The 20,043-nt window shown below is 50.3% G+C and overlaps 1 protein-coding gene across 1 annotated transcript in view; it reads left to right on the top strand.

The window, feature by feature from the left end:
• The window catches only part of abca3b (ATP-binding cassette, sub-family A (ABC1), member 3b), a 191,204-nt gene that overhangs the window by 117,362 nt on the left and 53,799 nt on the right, over window positions 1-20,043 (top strand). The window contains 2 exon segments of the mRNA XM_038820903.1: window positions 3,789-3,999; window positions 9,956-10,106. Of these exon segments, the coding sequence (XP_038676831.1) occupies window positions 3,789-3,999; window positions 9,956-10,106 (362 nt within the window).

Genomic DNA, 20,043 nt, shown 5'->3' with positions numbered 1-20,043 from the left:
GAGGAAGAGTTGACTCTCTCCAAGGCATCCGCCCAAGTCCCGTCCTCTATCTGCTCCCCGAGTTCCTCCTCCCATTTAGCCTTCAGCTCCTCCACTGACGACTCCTCCACCTCCTGCATTACCTTATAGATGTCAGACACCTTCCCTTCTCCGACCCACACCCCCAAAAGCACTCTGTCCATCGTCCCCTGCGAGGGCAGCAAAGGGAATCCCTCTACCTGTCGCCTAGCAAACGCCTTTACCTGCAAGTATCTGAACATGTTCCCTTGGGGAAGGCCAAATTTATCTTCCAGTTCCCCCAGGCCCGCAAACCTCCCACCAATAAACAGGTCCCTCAATTTGCTGATGCCCGCCCTTTGCCACCCCCTAAATCCCCCATCCTTGTTCCCCGGGATGAACCGATGGTTGCCACCCAGTGGAGCCTCCATCGAGCCCCCTGTTTCCCCCCTATGCTGCCTCCACTGTCCCCAGATTCTTAGGGTCGCCGCCACCACCGGGCTTGTGGTAAACCTCTTAGGGGAGAGCGGCAACGGTGCCGTTACCATGGCACCCAGGCTCGTGCCTCTACATGACGCCATCTCCATTATTTTCCTCCACCCCCCCCCCCCTCCACCCAGTTAACCAAAAAATCTACCTGGTCTCCAGGTCTCACTCTGTAGAGATCAAAGGGTTCTGTGTAGCGAACCTCACGGTCCAGGGAAGGGAATTTTTAAATTTCCGCCTCTATGTCCTCCCTCACCTCTGCGTGGCCACGCTCCTAGGGTTAGACTTCCAATGTAACCTCCAAAATTTAAATTTTAAATTCGGCAGCCCTATATCCCCGCCTCACTGTCTGCAGCCTCGCCTTCTCTTTAGGCGAACCTTACCGCGGATTGCAAACCCGTCGCCACCAGGAGCAGACGGTACAGTGCCCAGGACTGGACCTTCATTAGGTCGGATGTCCAGCGGTTACTGAAGGAAGGAATTATCGAGGCTAGCAACACCCCCTGGCGAGCTCAAGTAGTGATTGTAAAGACCGGGGAGAAGCATAGGATGGTCATCGATTATAGTCAGACCATCAAAAGATATACGCAGCTCGACGCGTACCCTTTCTCCCGCATATCTGATTTGGTCAACCTGATTGCACAATACAAGGTCTTTTCCACGGTGGTTCTCAACTCCGCCTACCACCAGCTCCCCATCCGCCCTAGCGACCGAATATACACTGCATTCGAAGCAGATGGGCGGCTCTACCACTTCCTCAGGGTTCCCTTCGTTGTCACAAATGGAGTCTCAGTCTTCCAACGGGAGATGGACCAAATGGTTGACCGGTACAGTTTGCGGGCCACGTTTCCGTACCTTCATAACGTCACCATCTGCGGCTACGGCCAGCAGGACCACAATACCAACCTCCGTAAATTCCTCCATACCGAAAAAATCCTGAACCTACCTTACAACAAGGACAAATGCGTGTTCAGCATCGACCGTATAGCCATCCTCGGCTACGTAGTGCATGATGGAGTTATAGGCCCAGATCCCGTCGCATGCATCCCCTCATGGAGTTCCCCTCCCACACTGCTCCAAGGCCCTGAAACGCTGCCTGGGATTTTTTTCATATTATGCCCAGTGGGTCCCCAATTATGCGGACAAGGCCCGCCCAATAATCCAATCCACAGTTTTTCCCCTGTCGGCAGAGGCCCGCCAGGCCTTCAGCCGCATCAAAGTGGACATTGCAAAGGCCACGATGCACGCAATCAATGAATCCCTTCCCTTCCAAGTCGAGAGCGACGCGTCCGATGTAGCTCTGGCGGCCACCCTCAACCAAGCGGGCAGACCCATGGCCGCCTTCTCACGCACCCTCCACACTTCAGAAATCCGCCATTCCGCAGATGAAAAGGAGGCCTAAGCCATAGTAGAAGCTGTGCGGCATTGGAGGCATTACCTGGCCGGCAGGAGATTCACTCTTCTCACTGACCAACGGTCGGTCGCTTTCATGTTCGATAATACACAGCTATAGGGAGTCCTCCTTTATGAGCAACAAACTGCGTCAATTCCTGCTCAGCAAGGGCATTGCCTCGAGCAGGATGACCAGTTACAACCCCCGGCGGAACGGACAGGTAGAGAGGAAGAACAGAACGGTTTGGAAGACCATCCTACTGGCCCTACGGTCCAGGAATCTTCCAGTCTCCCGCTGGCAGGAGGTCCTTCCTGATGCTCTCCACTCCATCTGATCACTGATGTGTACCACGACCAACCAAATGGCTCACGAACATCTCCTTGTCTTCCCTAGGAAGTTCTCCTCCGGGACCTCGCTCCCGACCTGACTGGCAGCTCCTGGACCCATCCTGCTCCGCAAACACGTGCGAGCGCATGTCGGACCCATTGGTAGGGAGGGTCCATCTCCTTCACGCTAACCCTCAATACGCCTATGTGGTGTACCCAACGGCCAACAGGATACGGTCTCCCTTCGGGACCTGGCACCCGCTGGATCCCCACCCACACCCCCACCACCACAACCCCCCTCCCTCCCACAGCCGCCCCCTTCCCAGGTAGATCGATTCTCCCACCGGTCCCTTCAGGGGTGATGAAGCTGCCAAAGAAGCCACGCTCCCGGAGCCACGGATGCCCGAGCCGGCGCCTGCATCACCGCCGAAGCTACGACGATCGCAGAGGACGACCAGGGCTCCCGATCAACTAATTGCTTCATTCTGATTGTAAATAAATACTGTAAATAGTTGTGACATGTAACGAGGCAAAACACTGTGCTAATGTATACCGGGTACTACCAGAACTTCAACCTCTACCACTGTATAACGCGAGACCACCACCCCGCCAGACTCTTTTTTAACAGGGGGTGAATGTGGTAGTCGGTATTAGGGGTATTACGGTACCCTGGGCAATACCTGAGACTGCTGTATCATTGGTGAAGCCTGCGGAGTATAAGAGCCCGTGTCTCCCCAGCAGCTGCATTCTGTACTTGCGCTGCTGGGGGAAACATCTAGTACAATAAAGCCTTCAATTGTCGCCCAATCTCGCTTCTGGAGTCATTGATCGAGCACCACAGATGTGTTGGAACACCCATAGTCTTTTAGGAAGGGAGTTCCAGGATTCTGATCCAGTGACAGTGAAGGAATAGTGATATATTTCCAAGTCAATGGTGAGTGACTTAGAGGGGAACCTCAGGTTATGGTGTTACCATGTATTTGCTGCCCTTGTCCTTCTAGATGGTAGAGGTTATGTGTTTGGAAGGTGCTGTGTTGGTGAGTTTCTGCAGTGTCTCTTGTACTGGGGCTGTTTAGCACAGGGCTAAATCGCTGGCTTTGAAAGCAGACCAAGCAGGCCAGCAGCACGGTTCGATTCCCGCAACAGCCTCCCCGAACAGGCACCGGAATGTGGCGACTAGGGGCTTTTTACAGTAACTTCATTTGAAGCCTACTTGTGACAATTAGCAATTTTCATTTCATTTCACATGGTAAACACTGCTGCCATAGGTGGTGGAGGGAGTGGATGTTTGTGGAAGGGACATCAATCAAACAAGCTGCTTTTTCCTGGATGGTGTTGAGGTCCGATTTAACGGCCCCTTCCGCTGGCAGGATCTTCCATTCCCACTGAAGTCAATGGGCTTTTGAACCACCCGCTGTATTTTCCGGTTCCGCCCCTGCCACGATGAGGCTGTAAAATTTTGCCTGTATAATGGGTGGGACACTTTGCAGAGGGATTTTTTTTTCTTCCCAGTGCCACTGCCCTTTAGAAACTGGTTGAAACCCCATGGTGGATCTGATATTAACTATTTGCTTCTTGTCCTTCAGGTTGTCATGTTGGATGAACCAACATCTGGTATGGATCCACTCTCTCGGAGAGCTGCCTGGGACCTTCTACAGCATCAGAAATATGGCCGCACTATCCTGCTCACCACCCATTTTATGGATGAAGCTGATCTCCTTGGAGATCGTATTCTGATCATGGCCAATGGACAGCTTCAATGCTGTGGATCTTCACTGTTCCTCAAGAACAAGTATGGTGGGTACGAGAAACTGCACCAAACACAACTCTCAGATCTCTGTCCACCCCCAATTATGACCCTTTATACATCCTCCAAAGGCATTGAATGAGAAGCCTGATCTTATTAGGACATAAGAAATTAGGAGTGGAGTTGATTATTCAGCTCCTCGAGCCTTCTCCATCATTCAATACAAACATGTCTAATCCGATATGGGCCTCAGCTCCACATTGCTAAAGTTCCCCCGAACTCTTGATTCAACTATCATTCCAGAATCTCTTTATCTCTGCCTTGAATGTGTTCAATGATCTAGCCTCCAATCTACTCTGGGTTAAAGAATTCAAAAGATTCATGACCCTCTGAGAGAAGAAATTCTTCCTCATCTCCATCTGTAATGAGCAGACCCCTTATTCTGAAACTGTGCCCCCTAGTTCTTGATTCTCGAGAGAACTATACTGTCAAGCCCACAGGATGTTAATTGTTTCAATAGGATCACCACTCATTCTTCTAAACTCCAATAAGTATCGGCCCAACCTGCTCAACCTTTTTTCAGAACACAACCCCTTCATCCCTGGAATTAATGTGAACATTCACTGAACTGCCTCCAATGCAAGTATATAATTTCTTATATAGTGCCTCCAATGCCATATCCATTACTCTAGGTGTGGTTTCACCAATGCCCTGTAGCGTTTTCAGCAAGACATTTCTGCTTTCAGCCATAACATCCCCTTGCGAACATTCAATTCACCTTCCTGGTTATCCATTTGTACATGAATGCTTTTTGCTCTTCAAAGCATAGACACCCTAATCCCTGACAACTGCAGCATTCTATAGTGTATCTCCATTTAAATAATAATCTGCCTTTCTAGTCTTTCTACGGATGTGGATAACTTCACATTTTCCCACATTATACTCCATTAACCTTTTTCTTTGCCCAATCACTTAATCTATCTGTATCCCTTTGCATGTGTCCACTATCTTTGTATCATCAACAAATCTGTCTACAATACAATCTGCCCCTTCATTCGAATCATTAATATAGATTGTAAGTAGTTAAGACCCCTGCACTGACCCTTCGCACCCTTCCTAATTAGTTAGTTTGCCAATCTGAAAATGACCCATTTATCCCCTCTCTCTATTTCCTGTTAGATAATCTTCTGTTCGTGCTAATCTCAGTCTACAGCTTGTTATTGTAGGGACCATAAATCACAATATAGGCAGGAAAGGACTGAATGTATGAGGCTGTTCAGTGGATGAGATATTCTGGGTAGGAAGTTCATCTTAATTGTATTGGTTGAATTTTCTTTTGCAATCTAATGTAAACATAACTCACACTTGACGTTCAACAACCAGAAGATCATGGTGCAGCCGTACATAACTCTGGTGCGGCCGCTCCTGGAGTACTGTGTGCGGTTCTGGTCACCACATTATAGGAAGGATGTGGAAGCTTTGGAAAGGGTTCAGAGGAGATTTACTAGGATGTTGCCTGGTATGGAGGGAAGGTCTTACGAGGAAAGGCTTAGGGACTTGAGGTTGTTTTCGTTAGAGAGGAGAAGGCTGAGAGGTGACTTAATAGAGACATATAAGATAGTCAATTCGTACCAGAACGCACGTACAATAAATGTTTGCATATCATTAGTGGGCTGGACCTGGTATTCTGTGGGGCTTCCGCAATTTTCCTCGTCCGGTGGGCCAAGTTCCCGACGGCACGGTTCACTTGTGCTTTTAAAAATCGTGAAGCCGGTGTCATGGCTGATGAGGGAGAGAGAGTGGCTAGGAGTCAGAGAGGCACGACAGTAGGCTGCCAGGCCGGGCTGGCTGAGGGTGGGGGGGGGGGGGCCTGCCAAGGCTGGGGGTGTGGGGAAACAAGCCGAGTGGCCAGGGAGACCCACCCATAGGGTTCGAGCAGTGTCCAGTCATGGATTGCCATTACCGTGGCCTGCAAGGCAGCCACCTTGCTGCGCACTCACAAACCACCCACCTTGGCCCCTGGTTCTGCAGAGTGACACGACCATATGGATGCCCCCACCCCACCCTCTGCCACCTGCAGGCTGCCCACCCAGGGCAACACCCACAGTAGCCCCTATGGGGGTGCCAGGTAGGTGCCAGGGTCAGAGGCCTCCATGGTGCCGGCCACCGATGGGGCCAGGGGTGTGGGGATGGTTGGGTGGGGAGGGGGGGGAAGGGACATGTGTGGGGGCAGAACCTGTGGTGCCAACTGGGGCCACCACGTAGCCTGGTTGGGCACGAGGTTATGCACCATGCTAACATATCGGCCTTTCACCCTCTGCAGACAATGGATATTGGAATTCAACCAGCAAAGGTGGCCTTCCAGCTTATCGCCGCAGTCTTGTGACTGTAAGAGCTGCCGCTGCTCAAGGAGTAGGAAGCTGCAGCAGCGGAGCGTGGAGCAGCGGAGCGTGCCGAAGAGGGACAGGAGGTTGCCACCCCTGGATGGAGAGTGAGCCACCCAACAGGCCGAGAAGGAGGAGATGTCAAGGAGGCGCCTCATAAGGCATTGTGTGTACTAGCACCGCCTGTCATTCAAGGACCTGCCGGACTGGGATGCCGTCGAAGATTCCGGCTGAGCAGTTACAGTGCGACATATCTGCCAGATGATGGCACACCTGACACCGCGGGAGTCTGGGGGAGGACACCTGCTCCCGGTGGCCATCAAGGTGACGGTTGCCCTGAACTTTTGCACGACGGGGTCCTTCCAGGCGTGGAGTGGGAACCAGTCCGGGATCTCACAGACCTTGGTGCACAGGTGCACCGCGCCGTCACAGAGGCCCTTTATACCATGATGGCTCAGTACATCCATTTCAATGTGGACCGAGCCCACCAGGCTGCCCAGACAGCTGGGTTTGCCGCCAACGCCGCTATACGCCAAGTCCAGGGGGTGATCGATGGGATGTATGTCTTCCCATGAGCACATGCAGATGACAGGCCACTCAACACAAACTGTTGTTGAACGTGCAGCTGATATGTGACCACCCACAAAGTCTTGCCATTCCATCCTCTCTCTGGCCAGACCAGACTAGCCCACCTCCCACATCCATCATACAGAGCACCAAGACACGTTGTAACAGTGGTAACATGTGTTTAGTGTGAACAAATGTTTACAGGTTTGTGCCCTAGCTTCTATAACTAAACTGTGCCCTGCCCCTCTGCCAACTTAACTAGTGTCTAACTTTCTGGCCTAACGGGCCCTAACGCTACGTCTAAGTGGTTCCCCAGATGGTATAGCAGCAGTGGAGGCGGCTTGCTGTGATTCTTGCCCTTCTACGTGTGCCCCCGTTGGGGCCGTCTTCTGGAATGACCAGGTCTGGATGGGCCCGGCTGCTGCTCCGTTCACCCAGGTGCTGTGGTGCCACCCTGTTCTATCCACTGCCAGTCCTGGAGGCCCGCTCTGGTGTTGACCAGGATCCGCACACTCGCAGCCATGGAACACAGGAAGTGAACTATATCCATCTGCGACTGCGCCACATCACCCATTGACTGTGCCACCAATTTCTGTGTTTGTGTCACATCAGCCAGTTATTGCCTCATCTCCCTCTGGGACTGGGCCACTTCTCTCAGTGTGTGTGCCACGTCGGCCAGCGCCTGGGCAATACCAGCGCTGTTCCCAGCCATGGTCTGCTGTGACTGGGCCCTGCTGTTGTGTCCAGGTGGCTCTGGCACATGGTTGTCTGTGAGACAGCAACCCTGCCCTGGGTCTCGGCCAGCATCCGCACAGAATGTCTCAGGCCTTGAGCATGCTGATCCATAGCCAAAACCGTCGCCCCCAATGCCTCCACCGTGGACGCCACCCGTGCGGTGTTGGTCTTTGTGGCACACATTTTCAGCACCACCTCCTGCTGCTGCACGCGGTTGGACTCCTCCAACTGCACCTGAAGGTGCTGGATGCTCGCTGACAACCCCTCATGTAGTCTCTGGCTCTGCAACTGCACCTTCACGATTGATGCCCTCCAACTGTCCGCCCCCTTGGCTGTTCCTACCTCCACCTGCTAGTGTCCCAAGAGCCTCTTCACTAAAGTGCCCAACCGAGGTGAGTATCTCTGGGATGGTAGAGGGTGTTGGAGACAGCTCTGACTGGAAATCTGCGTCGTGCTCCGACTCGAGCTCCGGGGTCTCCTGTGTCCCGGGCGAAGAGAAGGTGTCCGAGCTGGGAGAAACGACAGTATTACACAACCCGATGCATGCAGTCCAGGGGGTGGGTTCCTGGTGGCTTCAGTGGTCAGGGCACCGAACCATGGCGGCAGAAATGGGTACCGCGATGTGGTGTAGGGTGGGGATCACCCACCCTCCGGGGGTGGTTGGGTTATGGGTGTGTGGGACGGGGGTAGGTGCCAGGGGCACATTGCTGCCTACTCACCCTGCCGCCCTGAGGAAGTCGTCCAGTTTTTCCTGGCACTGCTGGCCAGTCCAGACGATGTTGCCCATGGCGCTAACCACCTCTGCTACCTGCGCCCATGCATGGCAAATGGCATCAGCTGGCAGCCTCCTTCCCAGGCCACGGTGCAGGGTCATCCTCCTCTCCTCCACGGTTGCAGCTTGTCAGCCTCCTGAGTGCCAATCACGAAACTGGCTATCCAGCACCGTTTCTCATTCGAATCGATTGTGTTCCATGTGGCGCCGGTGAAACCCCCTTAGCAATAGCTGAATCATTCCAGGTGTGGCGCCAGTTTTGCTGTCGCAAAAGTCCACGAATTCTGCGTTGGCGTCAACACTTAGTTTCAGAAATGGAGAATCCCGCCCAGAATCTCCTGCCTCTGAGCTGGGTGTTGTGAATCCTTAGGACATCCTCTGCAGACTCAAATCTGTCCTGGTCTGATTATAATTTGCATAGTGTTGCTTTGCTTATTTAATTGTACTGTTGATGTGATGGACCAGCCAGAATTGGCCTGCCTCTTGTGTTAATTTGATTCAGTTTGTTGAATATTTATGCATTTTGTTCCAACCAGGAATTCTGTGTTAAATGTAGTTTCATTTAAATGAGTGTAGATTGGTGAAAAAAAATCACTATACAATAGTGCAACATCACCAGATGCCTGCTCACAGTATTGATGGATATCTAATAATTGCGGTTTTCAGGTGAGAGACCCCACATTCCCCTTAATGTAACCTCCATTGGTTTGTAAATGATTTCAGGATTTTCATCCCTGTTGCTGCTGCTTGTGTTCATTACTCTGTTTTGAAGAACCTCCTGATATCACGACAAAATACTTTATTAATTTGAAACTGATGTCCCTTATCCATATTATCTGCTATCTTAGCCACATCTAAGAGGAAGAATGAAGATCCCAAATTTTTCAACTTATCATCATACTTCAGATCACTAAGATTGTGGATCTCCATTGTGATGCGACTTTGCATCCCATTCACCACTTACAGCGTCCTTTATAGCTTAGTGACCAAAACCCGACACAGTGCTCAAGGTGGGACAACAGGCTGAAGCAGGATTTGATGGGCAGCACGGTAGCACAGTGGGTAGCATTGTTGTTTCGCAGCTCCAGGGTCCCAGGTTTGATTCCCGGCTTGGGTCATTGTGCGGAGTCTGCATGTTCTCCCTGTGTCTGCATGGGTTTCCTCTGGGTGCTCCGGTTTCCTCCCACAAGTCCCAAAAGAGGTGCTGTTAGGTAATTTGGACATTCAGAATTCTCCTCCGTGTACTCGAACAGGCACCAGAATGTGACGACTAGGGGCTTTACACAGTAATTTCATTGCAGTGTTGATGTAAGCCTACTTGTGACAATGAAGATTATTATACTAGATTCAAGCCCTGCTGGTTTTCTGATGAATGTAACTGATAAGATGGTATTACCTGGAAGTGCCACATTCTAGCTCTGTAATAGCCATGACACGTAATGCAAGATCATATAAATCTGTATGTTTTAATCAAAGGGAACTTTATTCAAACTGAAGCAATAATCTATTTTAGCAACTGTGATTATTGTGCTGGATCTGTTGTTTCAGGGGCCGGATACCACATGGTGATCGTGAAAGAGCCTCATTGTAAAGTCGTTAAAATTACTGATCTTGTGAAGAGCTTTGTGCCCAAAGCAGTCCTGCAGACCACTGCTGGTGCAGAACTCTCCTACGTCCTTCCGAATGAAAGTACTGACAGGTATATTATAGCAGAGGAAGCAACTCCAATCGTTGTCTGTACAGTCAGTCTCCGAGCATATATTTAATGGGGACACATAGAATCATCCCTATGAATGATAGTTTGTGTTCATCCGTCAGTAACTATGTGTGCTTGGTGTTTGCACGTGTGGTGTTTGCGTCCACCTGGTCTGTGTGCGTGTTTGTGTATGTGGAGGTGTGGTTAAATCTTAGTTGTTATATTCCAGGATACCGGTTGATAAAGGATGAAACTTGGGCCAATATTTACAATTTTTTTGAAATGCAGAGTTACACATTACATACATTCGCCTCCTAATTCAACAACCGCGTTTTCAGTCTGTGTCTATTTTTAGGGAATTACTAATTAATACCCATCATCTGCACACAAGTGAAATACAGCTAATCTATTCCCTTCTCTCTTTTTAAACAAAAATTTAGAGTTAATATGTGCACCCAAAATTTCAAAACAAGTTAAAGCAAAGACCTCCATATTCTGTACAAAGTATTGCACTGAGACATCCTCTAAAATCCCTATGGTATCTTCATACACACACTTCTTTTTGCAAAACAATCATATAGTTGATGACTTGTCCAACCCATTTAATTTGAAAGATATCCTACCTCTCAAGCATTTATTTCAGGCCAGCAAGATCAATTTGCAACTTTGTCTCACTTATATTTTTCATAGCGTGTACGTCGTCCTATAATTATTATTTATTTCAGTGGGTGGGTCTACCATCTCCAGTATGCTCCCAATGCAGAATCTGACTCAAAAGTAAAATCCCATATTCACAGGCAGTTTTTCAGCAGCTAATCTTTAAAAAATCTTTTTATTCGCCATATTTTCATCACACAAACAAAAAAGAAAAACAAACAGACAACAACCTCACCAATACGCAGCCTGAGACATTGACTCACAAATTCCAAAAATAAGTTGGGAATCAGAAAAAACAACCCCCCCCCCCCCCGGCTTAGTGTTCAATGGCAACAAGTTCCAGAAAGTGCATGATAAATAAACCCCATGAATCCATGAATTGTAGAACACCCCCCCCCCCCCCCCCCCCAAGTTCAAATTTGACCTTCTCCAGGGTCCAGCCCAGCAGAACTTGCCTCCGAGCAATCAGCGAGGCAAAGGCTAAAACTTCTGTTCTCGTACCCGCCTGCAACTCAGGCTGGTCTGACACCCCGAAATGGCCCTCAGGGTATCTGGCTCAAAGTCCACGTGCAACACCCCCATGATGAAATTGAAAAACCTCCCTCCAATATCTTTCCAGCTTCGGGCAGGACCAAAACATATGTACATGTTTTGCAGGGCCCCTCCCACACCGCTCACAGACATCCTCCACCCCTTCGCTTTTGTGAGGTGCGTCCTATACACGACCTTCAATTGTATCAGCCATAACCTCGCGCATGAGGTTGAGGAGTTCACCCTTTGCAGGACCTTGCACCACAAACCTTCTTCCATTATCTCCCCCAGCTCTTCCTCCCACTTGGCCCTAATCCCCTCCATGGAAACCCTATCCTCCTCCAAAACCTTCCCAAAGATTGGCGACAGCAACACCCTCTTAACTCCCCTGCCGACAGTATCACCTCCAACAGACAGGGCCGGTGCTATCGAGAAGGTCGGAAACTCCTTCCTCGCAAAGTCTCAGACTTGCAGGTATCTGATCCTTTCCTCCTGAGCCAACCTACCCCAACTCCTCAAGCCTTGCAAACCCTCCCCCCCCCCCCCCCCCCCCACTAACCCCAGGAACCGATCTTTCATTACCTTAATCCCTCTCTGCTCCCAGCTCTGAAACCTCCCATTCAGCTACCCAGACTCGAACCTAATCAGTTCCCGCTGATCGGCATCCCCCCTGACCCAGCCCCCAACTTAAAGTGCTGTCTAAACTGCCTCCAAATCTTCAACATTGCCACCACCACCGAACTCCCCGGATACTTGCCATCAGGAGCAGCGCTGTTGCCGAGCCCTGAACCCCGACCCCCTGCACAAGCCTTCTTCCATCCTGACCCCACCAGGACTCCCCACCCCCTAAGACCCAACCCTGCACCTTCTCCGCGTTCGGCGCCCAGCACACACACACACCCCCCCCCCCCCCCCCCCCCCAACCCCCCGGCCTGTCGCCCTCTCTGCAGGACCACCCTCCGAACCATTGCCACCCTCCCCCGGCATCCCCACCACCACTCCAAATGAACAAAGTGACCACCTTGCCCACACTCTTAACAAAAAGACTTGAGTAGAAAGACTGGCAGGCACTGAAACAAAAACAAAAATTGTGGTAGCACATACATTTTAACTGCCTGCATCCGACCTGCCAATAACAGAGGGAGGTTGAGATATTCCCCACCGACATACCCGGCTCTGAGATAATCAGCAGTAAATCGTCCACGTGCAAGGATACCCTATGTTCCATCCCCTCTCTCACTATCCTCTTCTACAACCCTGAACTACTTAGAGGGATGGCCAGTAGCTCTATCGCTAATGCAATCAGCAGGGCGGGGGGGACATCGGACATCCTTGCCTAGTACCCTGGTGCAGAGCAAAGTATCCCAAACTCATGTTGTTCATGTGAACACTCGCCATAGGTTCCCTATAGAGCAGCCGTTCCCATGCTGTAAATCACAGCTCAATCCCAAATCTCCCTAGGACCACCATCAAATACCTCTTATCTACCCAGTCGAATGCCTTCTCCATATCTAGCGCCACCATCTCCATCTCCTTTACCTCAGTCATGATCACATTTAACATCTGCCTGCCCATCATTGGCACCCCTCCAACCTTGTCCCCAGCACCTTCGCCAATTTCATGGCATCCGCATTTAATAAGGATATGGGTTTATACCAGTGTTTTTCAAACTTTTCTTCCAGGGACCCATTTTTACCTACCGGCCAACCTTCGGGACCCACGCCGGCCCATCTTCGCGACTCACGCTGGCCAACCTTCGCGACCCATGCCGGCCGACATTCGCAACCCACTATTTTCTCTTACCTTTAATGCGAGAGGTGAGCCTGCTTGGTTCTCATTTACTTGTTTGCTGCTGACAAAATGGAGGATTCGCAATCACGCTCAAAGCACGTGATGTCACCTTTCGGGGCCCGTGACCTGCTCTCTGCCTCACTTCAGGCAGGAAGATTACAATGAATTTTTAAAAAAACTTCTCCTGCGTCAGCACAGAAGGTGCTTCTCGCGTAGATCTGCGCCTGCGCACCGATGAGCGGGCACGCATGCTCAGTGCACCCGCATTTTTTTATATGATCGCAGCCGTCGTTTTCAAAGCCGCTCACAGCCGGCATTGTTAAAAGCTAGCTGTTGTGCGCGAATACACACGATCGGGAACGCCACGGTGAACAGCTCCACGACCCTCCAGACACCCACCAGCAACTCACCCACGGGTCACAACCCCCACTTTGAAAATGCCTTGCTTACATGACCCACACTCTGTCGGGTCCTTGTCATTTTTTAACAGCAGGGAAATTGAAGCCTGTCCCAATATTTGTGGTACCCTCTACCTTTCGCCTCCTCAAGCATCCCCACCATCAGTGGTGCCAGCTTGTCCTTAAACATCTTATAATACTTCACTAGGAAACTATCCTGTCGTGCCACCTTCCCCGATTACATCCTCCCGATTGCCTCCTTTACCTCCTGTTCCCCCACCTGCCGCTCCAGCCCTGTGATCCTCCCCCAACCTTGGATACGCCAACCCATCCAGAAACTCCCTCATCTCTCGCTCCTTTCCCGGTGCTCTGACCTAAACAACTTCTTGTAAAACTCCTCAAAAACGTTATTAATCTGCTGCGGACCCACCACCAATTTCCCCGACCTATCCCGCACCTGGACTATCCCCCTTGCCGCTGCCTCCCTCCGGAGCTGACCAACCAACATATGCCCCACCTTCTCCCCATATTCATAAACTGCTCCCCTCGCCCGCCTCAGTTGGCACACTGTCTTCCCCGTAGACAACCGGTCAAATTTTGTCTGAAGCTCCTTCCCGATGTCCAGAAGAGTCAGATCTGCATCTCCCGTGTACCTCCTGTCCACCTCCAATAACTCTTCTCTCAACTTTTGGCGCTCCTTCCTCTCCTCCATGTCCAACTTAGCCTTAAACGAGATCACCTGCCCCCTTACTACTGCCTTCAGGGCCTCCCACACTAATGCCTGCGTCACTTCTCCTGTACAATTAAATCCCAGATACTCCTCAATCACCTTCCCAATCTTATCGCAGAAACCTCAGTCCCCCAACAACCCTGCATCCATCCTTCACCCCGGCCTCTGCAAGACCACATCCACCCAATGCAGCGCATGATCTGAGATTGCCTTCCCTACTACAAAATAGTCTATCCTGGAATACACTTTGTGCATCAGGGAAAAAAATGAATACGCCTGCTCCCTCAGATGCAGAAACCCCCATAGGTCCATTCCTCCTATCTCTCTCATGAGCCCAGTCAGCACCTTCGCCCTCCCTGACTGTGCAAGTGAGCGCGGCTGCAACTTGTCCATTCTTGGCTCTTGCACCATATTCAAATCCCCTCCTACTATTAGCTTGTGTGTATCCAACTCTGGAATGGCACCCAGCACCTCTTCATAAACCCTGCATCGTTCCAGTTAGAGCCCTATATAATCACCAGTGCCACTAACCTCCCCTCTAATGCCCCGGTCACAATCAAATACCTACCCTCCGGTCTGCTACCACCTTCCCCATCTGAAACCTCACCCTCTTGCCCACAAACACCACTACCTTCCCAGCCCTACTGTCGAACCCAGAGTGGAACACCTGACTCACCCAACCCTTCATGAGCCTCACCTGATACTTCACCCTCGGGCATCTCCTGCAGCATCGGCCTTTAGGCTCTTTGAGTGCGCAAACACCCTCGACCTCTTCACTGGTCCCCCAAATCCCCTCACATTCCTCGTTACTCTTCTGACCAGGGGCCTCTCAATCCCCACCCCACTGCCCCTCCTATCCGCCAGTGTTGGACGGACTTTCACACTTATCAGACTTGTCGAAACATGTTCTACCAGGCTCCAATAGCCCCGGCCCCTCCCTCCACCACATTCCCGTTCACTAGCCAACCTTCACTTGCTAGTGTGGAGGCCCATGCCCAGTCCCTAAAAAAACAACCCTCAAATAAACCAACCCAGTGCAAAATACCGCACCCCAGAAAAATACCATCACTTCATAATTTTACGAATCACTTACCCAATCAACCCCCATATCGCAGGGCACGCTACCCTTCCCCACCGACCAACCCACAAAAAAGAAACCCCAGCTCCGAACCATTCCCATACAAGCAACTTAATATCCTTAAACCGCTAACAAGAAATGAAACTGTAAACATTTCACGCCCCTCCCTTCCCTCAGTCTAAATCCAGACCCCAGTCCCATTTCTCATTTTAACCCCAGTCCTTCAGCTTACACAAACCCCTTTGCCTCCTCCACCGTCCAAAGTAAAAGTCCTTCGAGTTGTAGGTCACCTTCAACTTCGCCAGGTAAACCATGCCGAACCTCACACCATTGCCTTAACACGAACGAAGGTCACCCGCCTTCTCGCCAGCTCCACCATTAGGTCCTTGTATACGTATACCAACTCCTGCCCACTGCACCTCACGCCTCTGTTTCGCCCAACTCAAGACCTTCTCCTTAACATGGTACTTGTGAAAACAGATTATTAACCCCTTGGCGACTCATTCGTCTTCACTTGGGCCTGAGGGACCAATGAGCCCTATCCAGTTCACACCAGGAGGGTTCTTCCCCCTCCCCCAGCAACTCCACCAACATCTTTGCGAAGTACTCAGTCAGCCTCGGGCCTCTTCCCTGCCTTGGGCAAGCCCACAATTCTAAGTTCTGCCATTCTCCACGTCCTCCAGCTTAGTTCTCAGTTCTTTGTTGGCCTCCACCACCCTTCACAGCTCCTCACCAATCGAGGTGAACTGGTCACTATGCTGCGACAAAGCCTCCTCCACCCTGTTCAACTTCACTCGCTCATGCACCTCGGCTGATGTCTTCGACACTGCTGTCTTCGCTGTGGCTATCGCTTCCTCCACCAGTACCTTCATCGCTGCCATTGTTTCTTTCCGCATCACCGCCATATGCTTGGCAAACTGCTTTTCAAACTCCCCAGCCATCACCTCAGTCATGTTCTCTCCTGTGAAGGGCGTGGCCCCACCCAGCGACCCAGCCTCCGCCATCTTTACTGCCACTGGGCTGACTGCGAACCTTCGCTTGGCCTCTTCTTACCGATGGCTTTTTTTCTGGTCCTTCGACATCCCCCTCCTTCCAATTTCATCCTGCACCAGTTCATCCAAAAGCTACCCCTGGAACTGGACATTAAATGCCAAAAAACCGAGCCTCGAGCAGGAGCCACCCAACATGCCGCTATCAGAAGTCCCCTTCAACAGCTAATTTTAACAATCGTTTTTATTTTCATATTTTCTCAAGTCAAAGAATGTCATTACCCATTTTCATCCGTGAGAAACATGAAACCAGCTGCACTCAAATATCCACCAGGAATTTGGCATGTGAAGCATGTGCTTTGGCTCATCCAAAGGTCAAAAATTAAGTACACTTTCCTCCAGATTTAGTGTTTTTTAATATTTCACTTTGCCTTAAAAATATTATTAACTTTGGGGTGTTTCCTCATGGCACATAACTCCAGAAGGAGATACGGTCCAAACTGAGTACAGTTCAGCTGACTAATCAAGCTTCACCATTTCCGTGTTTCTTCTTTGGATATAACATAATCTGTCTGTGATACGATAATATGATTAACCCGGATCGGAGTAACACTCTCTAAATCAGATTATTAATTTACAGTTGTTCCACATATATGCTGTTTAATATCCCAGTTGATATACTTATAAGCCCCACAACCATGATCCCCAATTTGAAGAGTGATTGTAATCTTATTAATAACACATTCCCAACTTCTGCAATACCACCCCATAAGAAATCATCAACATGCATCATGAAGATGTCAGGACATTTCCCCTTATAATACCAATAAAACATTGCAATATCTGCTTTTAGTTAAACATAACTAATTTTCAGCAACACCGATCTCACTGAAATGATGGATCATTGAGACCATAGTCGTAACTGTTTAGCCTGTAGTTTTTGCTGTTTCAGAAACAACTCTCTGTGAATACAGTAACACTGCAGAAATGTGCATTTATGTCGATTGGTTTACATTCCCTTGAACGTTTGGCCAAAAGATGTAAATGAAAATACATTTCCATCCGTGAGAGAGTCCAGTCTAACATCTGCAACTCCCACTTGCTCTTCAAAACCTCAAAGAATTAGCCTCGCTTTAGCCTTAAAAGTCCACCTGCAAGAAATTTTGCAATCCAATCCACCTTCATGATAAAGCTGATTGCCCCTCAAAGAGTACCTCAGAATAAACTCCAACTATCTAGTTACCCTCATTTTGTCTCTTTAGTTTATCCTTACATTATCCTTATATTTATTACAAGCCACAACATATCACAATCATGAGAACTTCTGCGTCTAGTTCTGTTGCAAGATTGTTCTGTAGCTTTTATCTCACTTTCTAACCAATTCAAGCTATGGCTTCAAATTATGTTATATTGTCTGTCAGAGACTAGCACTGCATGATCACCCTCTTGCAATATCGAAGGCCCACTGTCCTTTTGTATGGATCAACCCACTAGTTAAAACCCACCACCGGTATATAATGAAACACAATTAATATTAATTTAACATGGGGCAGCACGGTGACGTAGTGGCTAGCATTGCTGCCTCACGGCGCCGAGGTCCCAGGTTCGATCCCGGCTCTGAGTCACTGTCCATGGGGTGTTTGCACATTCTCCCCGTGTTTGAGTGGGTCTCGCCCCCACAACCCAAAGATGTACATGGTGGGTGGATTGCCCCTTAATTGGAAAAAATGAATTGGATACTCTAAATTAAAAAATATATATTAATTTAACATCAGTGTCTGCATGCGTCATTCCCAGTCTGTGTGCGTTGGCCTGTCTGAGTGAGTGAGCATTTATGTGAATCACAAAATGTTAGTACAGTATGTAGGTGTGGAAGTGATTCGGAAGACAAATGCAATGTTGCTGTTTATTACAAGGAGAATGGAATATAAAAGGAGAGATGTTTTGTAGTTGTTGAGACCACAGGTGCGATCTAATGGAAAAGTTTCTAAGTGTCATTTCAGGCGGGTTTTGGGAATTTTTCCCCGGCTCTGCTATCTGCTATCCCCACCGCTATCTAACCACACTTGGTCACATTTTTGGGGCTTGGGGAGTTTCTCTCCAGGCTAGTCCACACTTCAAATTATTTTCATCACTGGGGCGCTGAACCCGCTTGCCAGACAGGCTTCTCAGAGATCCGGCCACCATTTGAAAGGGTGCCCTACACCCCCCACTCAGTGCAATGTCACCCCCACACATGTATGTTACCCCACAACCACCCCCAAGTGGGGACACACCGCTATGGGGTCACTGAGGGTCAGGCATTCCCACACCCTCTTTTGGGCCCCCCCTTTGCACAAACCCAACCTTCCAGAGGTCCCTTCATATCCCACCTCATTCCTCCTTAATGGGCATGGCCCGTCTCTGGCCCTGACCCTTGGAGATGCAACTCTGGCACATGGGCATTGCTGTTGCTAGCTGGCAATGCCACCTGGGCACTTTGGCTGCACCAAGGTGGCAGTGCCAAGGTGCCTGGGTGCCAAGGGAGAGCTAGGGTGCCACCCTGCCCTGTCCCTGACCACCCAGGAACCTCCAATAACCTGGAATGGATTGTGCCTCACATCTAGAGTACTGTGTACAGTTTTGGTCTCCTAATTTAAGAAAGGATATAAATGTCTTAAAAGCAGTTTGGAGAAGGTTTACTCAATCGATGCCTGGGATTGAAACATATAAGATCCTAAGGAAACTGGGCAAGGTGGATGCTGAAAGGATATTTCCGCTTCTGAGAGAGACTAGAACCTAAGGGACACAATTTAAAAATTAAGGGGTCTCCCATTTAAGGCAGCAATGAGAAGACATTTTCTCTCTCAGAGGGTCATGAATCTTTGGAACATCTTCTCCAGAGTGGTGGAGGCAGGATCATTGAATAATTTTAGGGCAGAGATCGATAGTCGAGTCAAAGGATATCAGGGATAGCAGTTGAGGCCACAATCAATTCAGCCATGATTTTATTGAATGGCAGAGCAGGAGTGAAGGGCCAAGTGGCCTACTCTTGCTCCGACTTTGTGGGCGGAATTCTCCGCTCCCCACGTGGCGTGGGAGAATCGTGGGAGGGCCTCCCGACATTTTTTATGCCCCCCGGCCTCCCCGCGATTCTTCCCCCCCACTCTGAAAAATCGCCGCTCGCCGTTAACGGTGAACGCGATTCTCCAGGCCCGATGGGCAGAGTGGCCAGCCCTTCATGCCCGTTTCACCACGGCAGCAACCACACCTGGTCGCTGCATTCGTGAAATGGGCACTGGATTGGGACGGGAGCACTGCGACTGTGCTCCAGAGATGACAGGCCCGCGATCGATGCCCACCGATCGTCGGGCCAGCGTCCAAAACGGACGCACTCTTTCCCCTCCGCTGCCCGGTAAGATCAAGCCGCCACGCCTTGCTGGACGGCGGTGGAGAAAGACGGCACCGTGCATGCACGGGTTCGCGTCGTCTGCGCGCTGATGTCATCCGCGAAGAAATGGCATCATTTCCGATGGCCGAGGTCGCGGCCGGGAACGACGGGGGCCCGCTCCTAGCCCCCTAGTGGGGGTGAATTAGGTACAGGGAGCGGGCCCCGAGGCCGTCGTGAACCTCGGCCGAGTTCACGACGGCCTCCGCGATTTTTGGAGCCGGCGGAGAATACCGCCCTGTATGTTTGTTGCTCCCAGTGAACGAGTGAGCGTGACATTCCCTGTGAGAGAGTAGTGAGTGTAAGAGTGTGTGTTTTAAAAAGACGCATGTTATGCAC

The sequence above is a fragment of the Scyliorhinus canicula genome, chromosome 15 (genome assembly GCF_902713615.1).
Source record: "Scyliorhinus canicula chromosome 15, sScyCan1.1, whole genome shotgun sequence".
Classification (NCBI taxonomy): domain Eukaryota; kingdom Metazoa; phylum Chordata; class Chondrichthyes; order Carcharhiniformes; family Scyliorhinidae; genus Scyliorhinus; species Scyliorhinus canicula.
This window is presented reverse-complemented; position numbering and strand designations above follow the sequence as displayed.